This window comes from Natrix helvetica (assembly GCF_964273705.1).
Source record: "Natrix helvetica genome assembly, chromosome: 4".
NCBI lineage: Eukaryota > Metazoa > Chordata > Lepidosauria > Squamata > Natricidae > Natrix > Natrix helvetica.
The window spans coordinates 68,210,237-68,226,241 of NC_138550.1; the positions used below are offsets into that span (position 1 = coordinate 68,210,237).

General features: G+C 41.5%; 1 protein-coding gene across 1 annotated transcript in view; it reads right to left on the reverse strand.

The window, feature by feature from the left end:
* Positions 1 to 16,005, reverse strand: part of DIAPH1 (diaphanous related formin 1) — a 198,551-nt gene that overhangs the window by 77,828 nt on the left and 104,718 nt on the right. The window contains exon 17 of the mRNA XM_081950412.1: positions 15,177 to 15,294. Within this exon, the coding sequence (XP_081806538.1) occupies positions 15,177 to 15,294 (118 nt within the window). The remainder of the gene's footprint in view (positions 1 to 15,176; positions 15,295 to 16,005) is intronic.

The window sequence follows — 16,005 nt, forward strand, 5'->3', positions numbered from 1 at the left end:
TTTAAATTAATTGTATGACCCTATCATACAATTATTGATAGATTTGTCACTCCTGTATCAATGCAGCAGATAATGGCTAATGAGCCAATCATTTATTATAGCATAAACCAAATTATATCAACATTTGTATGCTCATTTTGATCCTGTTACCAATAAGAATTCTTTAGAAAGAAAATAGGGGAATGAAATTAATTATAAATATATGGGTCTCTGCTGCAATTCTGTATTTCAATGTCTCACATTTTATGTCCCCCCCCCCCCCCAATATAACAATGGCATAGGAACAATTTCATCTCCATCTGCTTTCTTGACACTTCTGCATAAGGCTGTGCAAAGGTGCAAACAAACCGTCTCTTCCTATAATATAAAAGCAGCTGTATCTTTGCAAGAAAGCTGTTTCAAACTACCTATGTCTGTATGTACTGAACCAACAACGGAAATGAAACAAAGTGACTGTATTGCACACCATGCCCAATCAACTGAAGCAGCTGCATGAGCCTTACAAAGAATATGGCTGTTTTAATGATTTCAAAAGATGTATTTCACCTATATTAAAGCAAATAGGAAATACCTTTTTTCAAACATTTTGTCCAATCTTTGCATACTCACTTTCAGTGATAGATTTCCTTTATAAAAAAGTTATGTTTCCACATATGTAGGAAAATACTTGTTAAAATGAGGCAAACTGTTGGGATAAATACATTATCAAACTATCTACAAGATGCCATTGCTTCCAATTTTAATCAAAATAGCCAGATAACATACAGTAATTTGGCCTATGAGAGAATTAACTTATTTACTCACATACTCACTGAGATATTAGACATCCTTCCTTAATCTTGTCTTGAAATTCATCAAAGCTTTACCCCAACAAGTTATATTATATTTGATGAAGATGGGCACTACGAAAATGTGAAATAAATATTTCTACTAACGTTTGGAAGAAAGTATGAATGACTGCACCAGAAAAAATAGTTATTACTATGGAAATGTTAAAGAAACTGCTACAAAATGAAAGGACACATTCACAATAGCCTAGAATCCTAGCCAAACCTGAATTCTTCTATATTTTTTACCTATCAAGTATACAAGGAGAAAAGAATGGTACAACTGAGATTTAGACATACAGACATACACAATCATACCAAGAAATGTTTTAGGGCAAATAATGGAGCAGAAAGCTATAGCAGATTAAGCATATAATTCACGCACCTGCAATTAAATTTATCCCAATGTTTTATAAGAGAACATATAATTTTTTAAAATTATATTTCAATAACATCCTATTTCTTACAAAGTATTTGGCCTTTCACACATAATTACAGTAATTCTTCAATAGCTATGGAGTGTACTGTGGTGGTAAACGTCCTTCCTATTTACAAGGTAGACCATGCTGTTATATTTTGAAGACAACTTTAAATGATACTGAGTCCTATATTTTAGTAGTATCCATTATATCATATCTGCTCCTTCTTTAGATGGAACACATGGAGGCATAATATATAAAGAAACCTAATTCATTTTATTTATTCAATTTCTATATCAGCCCAATTCAACCAAGTGTCTCTGGGTGGTTTACAAGTCTAGGATTTTAAAACAATTTAAAAGACATTAAAATAATAAAACCATCCACAAAATAAGTAAATATAAAAATACAGCAGTCTTGATGATTAATCAGCTAATAGTAAACCCAAGTAATGCGGTCCTTCACACATTCTAAGCATTCTGGATCCAGCCCCCAGGCCATGAGTTTGACACCCCTGCTGTAGTATGTCCAATCTGTTGGATATAATTGGACAGGTAAAAACTCTTGGAAAAAACATTCCCTCAGATAATCCAGTCCCAAGCCATGAATGAATTGTAAATTCCTACTGATAAACAGTATGTGAGAAATGTTACCATGTTAACCTGTCCAATTATAGCTCCTTTTTGGGAGTCTGGATAGTTGCATCAAATGGAGACTACAGAAATGAAATCCAAACCAACTGAAAACAAAACAAACTTTTTTTAATAGAACTGCATTTTACCTCTGATACTATTATGTACAAGAAAAAAACTTTCAAAGTAGACAATGTTGTACGTATTACAAATGCTATTTTTCAATTTATATTTTTAGAGACCACTTAGGGAACTGACCAGAAAGATATATATTATGATATAAAAATGATGGAAGAAATATATTATTCTTCTGGCCAAAATTCTGAAATGTTTTAATACTCTAGTGAAATTAGTGGAAAGTAAAACTTCTCAAGAAGCAAAACAGTAATTATTCTTGTTTGTGGCGGCATGCTACTTTTCCTGTTTCAGTATCTAAAAAAACTTTCAAAAGAAGGATATAGGCCAGCATATTGTTTCTGTGTTTTGTGAACAATACATATTAAAAAGTAGCTTTCTATCTTTTTCATCTAGTTTGAAAGGCCAAAGAAAAAGACTAAGTAGAAGAGAGTCTTTAAAAAAAATGAAGGGAAACAAGCATTATTTTCTTGCCAGCAGATGGCATCCAAAGCACATATTTGAAATATTGTTACTCAGATTAGGAATGCTAGAAATTTCACTAACTGTATTTTGGAAGCTTGCGCAAATTTTAGCACAATTATAAACATAATATTCCATATTACATAAAAAAGAAACATCTATATTATGCTTTTGAATTTTCACTAAATTAACAATTTGTCTTTAGTTTCTTTTTACATTGGTGCTTTTAAAACAAATATGCAAATTTTAACTTCTATATTGTAACACTTCCCCTTTTAAGCTATCCTCATCATTGCCAGAATTACATACAGGTAGTCCTCGATTTACAGCAATTCATTTAGTGACCAAAGTTGCAATGGCACTGAAAAAAGTGACATGATCTTTTTTCACACTTACAACCTTAGTAGCATCTGCATGGTCACATGATCAAAATTCAGCCGCTTGGCAACTGACTCATATTTATAATGGCTGAAGTGTCCCAGGGACATGTGATCCCCTTTTGTGAGCTTCTGACAAGCCAAGTCAATGGGGAAACCAGATTCACTTAACAATGATGTTACTAATTTAACAACTGCAGTGATTCATTTAACAAATGTGACAAGAAAAGTCATAAAATGGGGCAAAACTCATTTAACAAATGTCTTGCTTAGCAACATATTTTGGGCTCCATTGTGGTTGTAAATCGAGGACTATGTGTAATGATTAACTTCTTCCTCATTATGAGAAAAGAAAAGGGAGAGGTTGAAAGGAGAAGTAACTTATTTTAAATCATAACAGAAACAAAACTGTTCAATCACAAGTAACTAAAACTAAAAGTGGGCACCCCAAAACAGTGTGTAAAGAAAAATCAGACAGGGGAAAAACAGTAAATGAATTTCAGAGGGTTCTAGGATGAAGAGATAATTAGAGAGCAAAGTGTGGATTTTAGAAAGCAGCAAAAAAAAAGAAAAAGAAAAAAGAAAAAAAAAGTCAAAATTTTGGAACTATTTAAAGCATACTAAATGAGATATAGGGGTGAAATCCTCCTGGTTTAGCCGAATCAGTAGGGACAATTGTCCTTGATTCTGCGAACCGGTAGTAAAAAAAAAGCTTCCGAGGATCACGCGGCTCAGCTAAATTAAATAAATGGATGATTTTATATATCTTTCTATGACTTGTCCCTAGTGCACCAATAGAATTTAAATTGATATTCCTTTTGATTCCAAAAGGAATTAAATTACTTGTTACCTTCCATTAGCTTGCTTAAGAAACTCATCAAAAATTGTCAAGAGATTTTTTTTTCACAGAATCTATTAGAGGAAGATGGTTAGTAATAGTAACAAATGGCTATCAGGGATGCCAGGCAGATAATTTCCTGTACTGATTTAGAGTAACCCAGCTTTATCTGACATCAGCTCTTCAAAGAAGGTCAAACTGTTCCATCACATCTTCTGCTACAATTGAGTTAGCTTCTACTCTAGGGAAATGAGATTGACGGTGCAAGAAGAAACACAGGATTCAAGTCTATCTTAATTCCAAGTGACTGTAACCTAGTCACTCTCTCAGTCTAACCTACTTTACAGTTGTGGTTGTGAGGATAAAATGAAGAGAGATCATAATGGAAGCTGCTCTGAGCACATGGAAGAGAGATGGGACATAAAGATAACAATGAAAATAAATCCCTATTCAAAGCCCTAAACCAGTGGTGGGTTCCTACCGGTTCAGACCGGTTTGGCTGTACCGGTGGTGGTTTGGCGGCCTGGGTCACTGGAACTGGCAGCGACCCAGGACTGCCACATCCCTGAACTGGTTCTCTGGATGGCGCCGTAGGCACCACCATCTTCTTTTTGGCTTCTGCACATGCGCAGAGCAATTTTTATTGCAATGCACATGCAGTGCGCTCATGAGCTATAGTGCCTTCCGGAACCCACCCCTGACCTAAATCCATTGTGAATCAATACCACAAGCTGAATATCAGAAACAGGGAGGCACCAAAGTGCTTATATGTCAGGAAAAGATCATTTAGAATATTTCCCCCCGCAAAACAATCTAGAATGACTGGGCAACCTTGCAACTATATTTGACTAGATTTGTGCCAGTTGAGTTAATATCCTGTATGCCTGGAATATATCTGCTTTATAAAGTACTGTATTTTTCAGAGTATAAGACACACCAAGGTTTTGAAGAGGCAATTTTTTTAAAAAAGTAGGTAGGTAGATAGAGGGATAGAGAGGGAGAGAAATAGAAAGAGATAAAGAGTGTGTGTGTGTGTAGGTAGGTAGAGAGAGAGAAAGAGAGAGAGAGAGAGAGAAATACAGTAGATAGGGAGGGAGTAGTTAGGTAGGTAGGTAAAAGTGTATGTATGTATGTATGTATGTATGTATGTATATATGTATGTATGTATGTATATATGTATGTATGTATATGAAAGAGAGAGTAGGTTAGTAGGTAGGTAGAGGGATAGAGAGAAAGAGAAATAGAGAGAAATACAGTAGGTAGGTAGGGAGAGAGAGAGAGAGTGTGTATGTAGGTAAGTAGGTAGAAGGATAGGGATAGAGAGAGAGAAATAGAGATAGAGAGAAGTACAGTAGATAGGTAGGTGTTTCTGCTGGCACAGCACTTGATCAATGTAATTCTCATCAATCAGTTAAAGAACTTTCCAAAAGGAAAAAAAAGGTTTTGCACACTGCAAACCTCCCAAAAATGGCCTGTTTTTTACGAAAACCCCCCAAAAAGCATGAATAGCCTTATGGAGGCTTATAGTGCGCTGCTGGGTGCTTGGGGGAGGGCAAAAAATGGCCTGTTTTTTGTTCATTTCTGCCCTCCCCAGTCCCCAGCTCTCTGAAAGCCTCAATGAGGGTATGCATGGCCATTTTGGCTTCAGGAGGCAATAAATGCTGTATTCGGTGTATAAGACGCACCCAGATTTTCAGCCTCTTTTTTTGAGGAAAAAAGATGTGTCTTATACTCCAAAAAATATGGTAAATGTAAATAATACAGATTACAGATTAACAGAGTTGGAAGGGGCCTTGTAGGTCATCTAGTCCAACCCCCCACTCAAGCAAGAGACCCTACACCATTTCTGACAAATGGTAGTCCAATCTCTTCTTGAAAGCCTCCAGTGATGAAGCTCCCACAACTTCTGAAGGCAGGATGTTCCATTGGTTGATTGTTCACACTGTCAGAAAATTTCTCCTTATTTCTAGGTTAAATCTCTCCTTGATCAGTTTCCATCCATTATTCCTTGTCTGACCTTCAGGTGCCTTGGAAAATAGCTTAAGCCCTTCCTCTCTGTGGCAGCTCCTCAAATATTGGAACACTGCTATCATGTCTTCCGTAGTTGTTCTCTTCAGTAGACTACCCAGTTCCTGTATGTAATGTAACATTTGTTGCTTGTGAGATGGCTTACCCTTGATCTGTGACTGCCAGGATGCTCACCTTGGTGTATAAATCCTTTGCTATCTAAACTTGGATCTTTGTCCTTGTTTTGCTTTTGGAACCTTGTCTAGAATTTTTAAGGATGACCTTTAACAACAGTTGCTTAAAATTACCTAATGATCAAGACTGCATACAAATTGATAAAGAAATAAATGTGTTTAAATACATTTATTTTTCTCAATGTCTTTTTGATTGTGAGTAACTCTTTGGGAATTTGGCCATGGATTTTATGACTATTCTTTCGTTACTTTCAAAGCAGTATTCCAATAAATTACCAGACAACTTGAAAATCCTTCCTCATTCTATGATTTAAAGTTCTCATTTTAAGTATCATTTGTCATATTCTTGGGTATTTTTCAGAGGATTTGCAGAATCTGATATTTTCGTCAGTTTTATACATTATGTATCACTGCCACTGCTGCAAAATTAAGCATTATTTAGTTGAATATATACTGTGTGCACAATTATTAGGCAAGCTGTATTTTGTTGGATTAATTTTATTATTGAACAAGTACAGTGAGTGTTCTTGGTCAATCTAAAACATTAATAAACCTCAAACCTGAATATTTAAGAAAGTGAGGTTTTGCTTTGTTAGGAGAATATCTATGCGTACACAATTATTGAGCAACTATTAGTGTGCAGAATTATTATACAACTAAATGAAAAATAAAAATTGCCCATCTCACTCATTTATTTGCATCTGTTAAAGTAAGAATAATAAACAAACAACTCAAAATGTACAAATAAACATTTCTGACATTTCAAACAAAAAAAAATCAGTGACCAATAAAGCCACCCTTCTTTTCAATAACAGTAATAAGCCATTCTATTCATGGATGTCAGTTTCTTGATCTGTTGATGATCAACTTTTTGTGTGGCAGCAATTACAGCCTCCCAGACACTGTTCAGAAAGGGTGTACTGTTTTTCTTCACTGTAAATCTCCCTTTTAAGAAGCGCCCACAAGGTCTCAATAGGGTTTAACTCAGGTGAGGAAGGAGGCATGTCATTATTCTTGTTTAAGGCCTTTACTGGCTTGACACGCAGTGGAGTACTTTGATGCATGTGATGGAGTACTGTCCTGCATAAAAGTCATGGTCTTCTTGAAAGATGAAGACTTTTTCCTGTACCACTGCTTGAAGAAAGTGTCTTCTAAAAACTGGCAGTTGGTTTGAGAGTTGATTTTGAGTCTATCTTCAATATGAAAAGATCCAACTAGCTCATCTTTAATAATACCAGCCCATACCAGTACCCCACCTCTACCTTGCTGACGTCTAAGTCGAAGTGGACCTCTGTGCCCCTTACTGATCCAGCCATGGGCTATCCATCTGGTCTGTCAAGAGTCACTCTCATCTCATCAGTCCATAAAATCTTTGAAAAATCTGTCTTTAGATATCTCTTGGCCCAATCTTGCCGTTTCAACTTATGTGTCTTGTTTAATGGTGGTCGGATTTCAGGCTTCCTTACCTTGGTCATCTCTCTTAGAACTGAACACCTTGTATTTCAGGGCACTCCGGGTAGGTTGCAGTTTTGGAATGACACTGGAGGATAATGGGTTCCTGGTAGCTTCAAGTTTGATTCTTCTCAAATCTTTGGCAGTTAATTTGTGCCCTTTTTTCCCCAAGGGGTTGCATTTCTTGCAACCCTGTTGACTATTTGCAACAAAACATTTGATAGTTCTGTGATCCCAATATCTTAGCAATTTCAAGAGTGCTGCATCCCTCTGAAAGACCTTTTACAATTTTTGAATTTTCAGAGTCAATTAAATCTCTTTTTAGCCCATTTTGCCTGAGGAAAAGAAGCTGCCTAATAATTGTGCACATCTTGATATTGGGTATTGATATCCTTAGGCCACACCCGCCCTCATTACACAAATACACATCACCTGATATACTTATATCCACTAAGCATTCAAGTTTATAAAGCTTGGAGATGGAAATTATGCATTAAAATGATGATATGGTCAAAACACTCACTTGTCTAATAATTGTGCACACAGTATACATGACTTATATTATAAATATCTAATACAGAAAAAACAGATGTTAAAAACAAAATAAGACACGAATAGATAAGTATGAAATATTTATATTACTGGATGATAAATTTAGGAAACTATATATCAGTGATGGCGAACCTATGGCACGCGTGCCACAAGTGGCACGCGGAGCCATTTGTCAGGGAACGCGAGGCGCTGCCCTGAGTTCACCTTTTTAAAAGCTATTTTTCGCCCTCCCCAGGCTCCAGAGGCTTTATAGGAGCCTGGGGAGGGCGAAAAGAGTCCCCCTGCTCCACCGGAGGCTTCAGGAGCGCAAAAAACCGGCCCTAGGGGCAAACGGGACATTCAGGAATGCACTTCCGGTTTGCTCGGAAGGTCGTTTTGAGCGCTCCGGGGGGCGGGGGAGGCTCTTTTCACCCTCCCCAGGCTCCTATAAAGCCTCTGGAGCCTGGGGAAGGTGAAAAAAGCATGTAAAAATGGGGGGAGGGTCGCGCGTTGTGCGCACATGCACACTGGGGGGTGTCGCGCATTGCATTATGGGTGCGGCACTCCCGCACTCAACCCCCCTGCGCTCCCCCCACTTGTGGCACGCGAGCCAAAAAAGGTTCGCCATCACTGCTATATATATTCCACAGAGGAAAAGTGTGTATGATTCAAATTAACTGTGGGGTTCTTGGTGGTCTTTGAACTTGGTTGTTTTCTTGCAGACATTTCATTATCTGACTAGGTAATCAGTAGTATTAATAACACTGATGTTACCTAGTTGGGTAATAAAACATCTGCAAGTAAAAAACCAAGTTCAAAGAGCACCAAAGACCCCATGGGTCAACCCTTACCTACAAATATTCTCTGAATTAATTTTAATATTTTAAAATAATCGGAACTTAGGGTTGTGTAATAAGGTACTATACTTTGCAAATAATATATGTTTTTTCCAGGTGCATCTAGGTTTTGAAGAATGAAACCAAATGAAAATGATAGTTTGACAGTAACAGACAAGTTTACTTCTCAATAGACAACAAGCACATATATATCAAGAACACCTACACATCTGAGAGATGCAAATATACTGTAGAGACTTTATGGATATGGGTTTACTGTTAATATTATGGAGTGGTAACTTCATTGATTACAAAATGTGCTTTCAGAGGAATGCGAGTATTTAATAGACAAATTGAGATATAAGGAATGTAGCAGCACTGTGGGCTCATGGTTAAGTTTTATCTTTACCCAATCACTGAATTTCAAGATGCAAATGTTTTTTATGCAGATAACAGAAGAGCAGAAAGTAAACTGAGATCTATTACACTAACACTCATGAACATGTAGGCATGTTCATTTTCCCCTCCATTCTAAAATGTATAAGAATGCATATTTTTGTCTGCAGGGATGTGTCTCTTACTATTATTTTAAAGGAGACCCTCTCCAGTGTTGCTTATCTAATAAAGACTACAGCAAGCTTGATTATTTGCTTTGGGTCCTGTTTTGATTCTACAGAAACTGGCATCAGAAAATTCACAACCTTCAAGCTGCAACCAGATGACAACAGGGTGCTGTATAGGGTGAGTGTTGTGGTGAGTTTGAGCTCATGTCCCTTCCTGCTGCCACATGAGGGCGCCATTTAGTGTGTAAGGCAACAGTTTATGCCTAAAAGTCTATTTTGGCTAAGGAAGTTGTCGGATGGGTGTAATGTCAGTTGGTCTTACCTGAACTGCATTTCTCAAAGTCCTGTGGGATGAGTCACTGATGGGTTACTCTCATGTCCAATCTGTCCAGAGTCTGAGGTTAAAGTTGAGGCCATTCCCCTCTACTTCCTCTGCATGGCTCCAGTTTAATAGAAGGTCAAAGTTCCATAGGAGAACCTGGAAGGAAGGATATAGGAAAGACAACACCCAAACCCCCAGGACTCTGACTGACCAAGTAGTCACTAAAACCTGGCTCAGGACCCCTCGCACTGGCAAGCACAATAACTAGGGTGGGAAGTGACTCATCCCACAGGACTTCGAGAAATGCAGTTCAGGTAAGACCGACTGACATTCTCCGAAATAGCCTGTGGGAGGAGTCACTGATGGGACATACCAAAGCTTGATGTTTATGGGAGGGAATCACTGGTCTGAGCCCCACGAGCGTCCAGCACCCCTTGTAGTACCCTCCTACCAAAAGAGGCCTCAGCTGAAGCATAAGCATCCAGCCGGTAGGGCCTGATGAAAGGTGAGGGCAAAGCCCAGGTGGCTGCCCTACAAATATCTTCAATGGGCACCTGGGTCGACTAGGCCGCAGATGTGGCCACACTCCTGGTGGAGTGCGCCGTGATGCCAGTCAGCACTGGAAGTCTGCGTGCCTCATATGCCCTAGTGATGGCTAACTTAATCCATCTGCCAATAGTAGCTGGTGACAACCATGCCCCTAGGGTAGAGGGCTGTAAGGAGATGAAGAGTGCCTCCGACCTCCTGAAGGGAAAAGTCTATTTCAGGTAAATACGCAGTGCCCTTCTCACATCCAGGCGATGCCAGGAACGTTCCCTCTCCCTGGAGGGTGCCGGACAGAAGTCTGGAAGAACCACCTCCTGAACCCTATGGAAAGGAGAGTTAATCTTGGGCAAGGAGGAGGGGTCAAGCCTAGGCATGACTCTGTTGTTGTGAAATGTGCACAGGTCAGCTCTAGATGACAGAGCATTGAGCTCAGATAAATGCCTGGCAGAGGTAATCGCCACCAAGAAAACAACCTTAAGGGATAGGATCTGAAAGGATCACCGTCCTCAAAGACTCGAAGGGATCCTCGGTCAGTGCCTGAAGCACTGTGGGCAAGTCCCAAGTGGGAAACTGGTCCACCACAGGGAGCCTGAGATTAGCTGCCCCTCTAAAAAACCTCTTAATGACCGGGCGCTATGCTAGGGAGAGAGACCCCTCCCCCGAGGACTGTGGCCAATGCTGTAACCTGTCTCCTGAGAGTGTTGTGGGATAGACCTTTCTCAAGGCCATCCTGAAGGAACTCCGGCACCTGTGGTGCCGAAGCCGACGCCAGATCCACCTGTGTGGACCGACACTAGCACACAAAGGAGGACCAAGTTGCATTATAAATGCAGGTGGAAGATTGCCTCTGGGATGCCTCAATGGTCTTGATCACCCTGGCCGAGAAATGGATTGCTCTCAATTGCTCCCGCTCAAGCCCCAAGCGGTCAACTGAAGCCACTCAGGGTCCGGATGGACCAGGTTCCCTTGATGCAGTCACCTCCCCCCATGGAATCCTCCAGTGGGGAAGGACTGACAGCCCCACCAGGTCTGTGAACCAAGGTCTCCGGGGCCAATAGGGTGCTACCAGAATCACTTCTGCCCTCTCTAGTACTAACTTCCTCAGAACCCCAGGAAGGAGAGGGAGAGGGGGAAAAGTGTAGAGGAGGCCTGTTGGCCATCTGCAACGCAGGGCATCAACGTCCACTGTCTCTCGAGCTGGGAACTGTGAGTTCCAGACATGGGCATTCGACAGGATGGTGAAGAGGTCCACTGCCGTCCGACCGAACCTCTGACAAATCTGGTCAAAAATGCTGGGATGCAGCTGCCACTTCCCATGGTCCACCGTCTCCTTGCTGAGCCAGTCTACCTGCTGGTTCTCCATCCCAGAAATATGTTCTGCTCGAATCGATAGAAGATGTCCCTCTGTCCAGTTTCCTAGCTGCATTGTCTCGTCTTGAAGTGCCAGAGTGTGTGTGTGCCCCCTTGCTTGTTGTCATGGGCCTTGGCAGCAACATTGTCCGTCAAGACCAGGACATGTTGACCACTGACCATCACCTTGAAGTGGCGAAGTGCCAGGTGTACCATTTTGAGTTCCAGCCAAGTTTTTTTGCAGATCTGAGTGAGTCCACCGGCCTTGGCCTATCTGGGATTCCAGGTGGGCCCCCCAACCAAAAAGACTTGTGTCTGTCGTCAGGACCATTCTGTCTGGTTCCCTGAACAGGGAGCCCATGGCCAGCACTGGGGACATCCACCAATGGAAGGACAGGAAGACCTGGGGTGGCATGAGGATCTTGAAGAGGGCATCACTTGTCCTGTCTCTCTGGTGTGGAAGCAGCAACCACTGCAGCTCCCTAGCGTGGAGTTGTGGCCATGGCACTATCACGACGCACAAGATGAACTTGCCCAGGAGCCGAGAAAGAAGAACTACGGCAACAGAACATGCCTTGCAAATCTGTTTAATCAACCCCACAATACTGTCCCTGTGTTCCTGAGAAAAGAACACCTCACACTCCACTGTGTCAATGACAGCCCCTAAATGCTGAAGTCTAGTGGTGGGGTCCAGATGACTCCTCTCAAAGTTGATCAATAACCCCAGGGTCTTCAAGGTATTAATTGTGCGACCCAGATCTCCCTTAGTCAGGTCCGCAGTCGCTGACTGAACAAGGATATCATCAAGGTAGCACTGTAAGTGGACAGGAATGGTGACGCCAAGCCAAAGGGTGAGCCTTGTATTGATAATGGACCCCCTTATATGAAAACTTGAGGAACCTACGGTACTCTAGGAATATCATGATATGTAGGTATGCTTCCATGAGGTCAATGGATGCCAGGAAACCCCCTTGCCTAATCCCCTCGAGGATGGACTTGAGGGACACCATCTTAAACTTGTGATACACCAGCCTAGAATGCAACAGCTTCAAGTCTAGGATCGCTCTCGACCCCTCCCAAACCTTTGGGAACTACAAACAAGTTAGAATAAAACCCCAACCTCTTCTCTTCCTTCAGAACCAGCTCCACTGCTCGGATATCCAGCAGATGCTGAATAGCCTTGTGCATGAGCTTATGCTTGAATTGGTTCCTAGAGGAAGAAAAGAGATGGAATCTATTCGGAGGATGGGAGTGGAACTCTAACCTCAAACCAAACCTAATAGTCTGAAGGACCCAGGCATCAGTGGTGATGTGGTCCCAGCGATCTGCAAACAAGGTAAGGTGGCCACCAATTGAGTGATCCGATCCTGAATCACTTGTTTCTGTGGTAGGGATGGCCACCTCTCCCTCAAAAGGGACGTTTACTGGGCTGCTGGTACCTGTCCCTGTCCCCCTGCCTGGGGTATCTGGGGGCAAAATACCTTGGCTGTTGGAAGTTCTAATTAGGAGGCTGGTAGGCAGGCCTCCTGGGATAAGGTGCTGGGCGCTGATCTGAGTGCTTGGTCACGGAAGGGAGGACCTTGCACTTATTTTTATCTTCCACTAGAATGGGGTCAAGGGAAGTGCTGAACATCTTGTCTCTGGCACACTCAGCCACTGCCAGGTGCCACTTTGATCTGGCATGTCTGCCAACTGCGCAACTACAGAAGACACCTGGACACCACTGAAGCTGACAGGGCTCTCTAGAGGAGTACTTAACTGCGTCCAGCATGGCGTCTACCAAGAACTGGGTAACCGCCATCAGTTTTTTAATGTCCTACAGCAGCTGCACATCAAAGGAAGATGTCCTATCAATTGTTCCAACCAGAACAAGGTGGTTCTGTTGAAAAATGAAACCGCAGTAGCCGCCCTGATTGCCCAAGTTGCAGCCTGAAAGGTCTTGCGCAGGACCTGTTCTGCTTTCTTATCCGCCACCTTCAGGCTGTTGGCGATGTCACCTGTTACCACCGCAGAGGAAGAGGCCAGAGCTGCACAATGAAAATAAGGTTTTTGGCTATATTGGATGGAAAAACTGGGATTGTATATGTAATTGAAAATACGGATGCAAAAGCACTTGTAACCAAATGACATGCTGTATGTAATGGATGAAAACTTTTAAATGTTGTCTTTTATGCTTAAAAATAAAAAAAAACATGTGGAAAAAAAAGATTATAAAATCTACGATCATTCCCCCAGGTATGGGAAATGTCCCAGGCTTCACCCACTGATTCTTGAGCACTTCAAGGAAAAGATCTGGAGTAGGAATTTCCTTCTTCTCCATCAGAGGCTTGGAGAAAGGCCCTTTTTTTGTCCCCCCACTTGCACTAGGGGTGGCAGGAGCCTGAGCGGGAGCCGGGGTAACTCCCAGATCTGCCGTGGCCTTGGCCTTACGCAGCAAGGAACCAGACAAGGCAGGAGGAAAAAGACCCACAATAGCAGGTGCTTCTGGGACCTGGGAATCCTCATCCTCAGAAAGATCAATGTCCTTCTGTTCCTCCTCCTCCAAGCCTGACCCTTCTTCACTGGCAATCAAAGGGGAAACTGATCTGTGCTCTCAAGCAGTCGAGGTGCCGGGTTGATCTGGATGACCTCATGGGTCCCACGAGAAGAACTTCGTCTAGAAGTCTGTGACTTTTGTCGTAGCCCTGAGGCAATAGCCTGAGCATTAGCCTGAGCAATTACATTCTGAAAAAACTCAGGAATTTCTGGAAAAGCTGGGGAGAGACAGGGAGACTCCAAGTCAGGCTTGGAGTCTGCAGATTGTGGAGCCAGATGAGGCCTAGCGGACCCGGTTGCCAGGCAGCCAAAGGGATCCCCAAGGTCCCCTTGCAGATTGATTGGGTGAAAGAAGGGGAGACAGGGAGATATCTTCTCTGATTGACCCTTGAAAAGAACTGGGAGAACGATGCTGAGACTCAGCCATCTGGGAAGGCCTGTGGGGGGAATCTGGATGGCGAGGTGCTGATGCTATCTCAAATGCGCCTCCCAGCAGCTCTAGTGACTCTAACTCCAGTTTCTTGCTGCTTGCTGGAGCCCCCCCCCCCTTCCTTGATGGCTTGGGCGATGCTCTTCTTAGAGGGAGCCTTTCCTCTCATTAATGGAGCAATCCCCTGGGAGGCGATCCACCGTTTTCCATCACATGGCCTGGAGCTCCCCTGAAACCGCCCAGCAGTTTGGAGGCTCCCACACATGGCAACAAAGTTCAACTTGTGCACAAACACAGGCAGAGATGTATGTGGGGGAGGTATGAGGAATCAAGGATGGAAAAAAACAAACTTTCAAGTCCAAATCGAAGAACCAAGCAAAAGCAGTACTCATTTGGCCAAGACTGAGATTAAACTGGCGCCATGCAGAGGAAGTAGAGGGGAGTAGCCTCAACTTTAACCTCAGTCTCTGGGCAGATTGGTTTTGAGAATAACCCATCAGTTACTCCTCCCACAGGCTATTTCGGAGAATCCTCCAAATTTTCAGCTGCCACTGGCCCTGCTGCAAGCTCAATTTATTTTCCCCAAAAAGCATAAACCATCCTTAGCATGTTTCTGTCTTTAGTGTACATCTATGAAATTATTACTTTATTTATTTGGTAAATTATATAGCTGCCCATCTCACATTCTTTACTTATTGTTGTTCAAAATGCATTACTTACATTTGGTCTGTGCAGTTGAGAATCGAAGTGTTAGTTTGGCAAAAAGATCATCACTTTCATAACGATCCTCCTTAGCTTTCACCCAGAAACAGCCTTCAGATAATTCCTGTACTGTAATCTGTAAAAGTTATATATAACATGGCATAATCCATATAAATACCATTGCACATTCTTATTGCAGTTTAAGTGTCCTGTACATATTTAAGCAAAAAGACCGTGTGCCTCTTAGAAAACAAGTTATTTATTTGTTGATAAGCTTTTATGAAGCAGAAACCATTTCATCAAAAGTAAATAGTGTTAGTCTGGAGATAATATTGCTGAATTACATTTATCAATTTATGAGATTAATTTATTATGCATTTTTCATTTCATCATGAAATGCAAGTGGCAACACCTTTCTACCCATAAGAGGTCAAATAAGTGGGGCACAAATAAAAAAAGAACAATGTAATTACATGCTTAATGCCTGCTGCTGTGTCGCAGAGACAAGGAAATGCAAGGAAATCTCAAAAACTGGCAGACATCAAAAGATTTTAAACAGAGAAGCCAATGGAGAAAATTCTAAGGTGTATATATTACCCCATATTCTAGCTAATGATTTTTATACTTCTGCAAGGTTTCATTCAATAACAGATACTGTAAGCCTTAAAATATTCTGGTCCTAAATTATATACGATTAGGATAGGTACAACTACGTTTTCCAATTGAGGACATCTGATAAGGATATTCACAAAAAAAAGCTTGAAAAGCTTAGACCACAATAACTGTGCTGTTTAAAATTCATACCTATGTATAATTTCACTCTGTAATCCATCCTATTTAAATTATT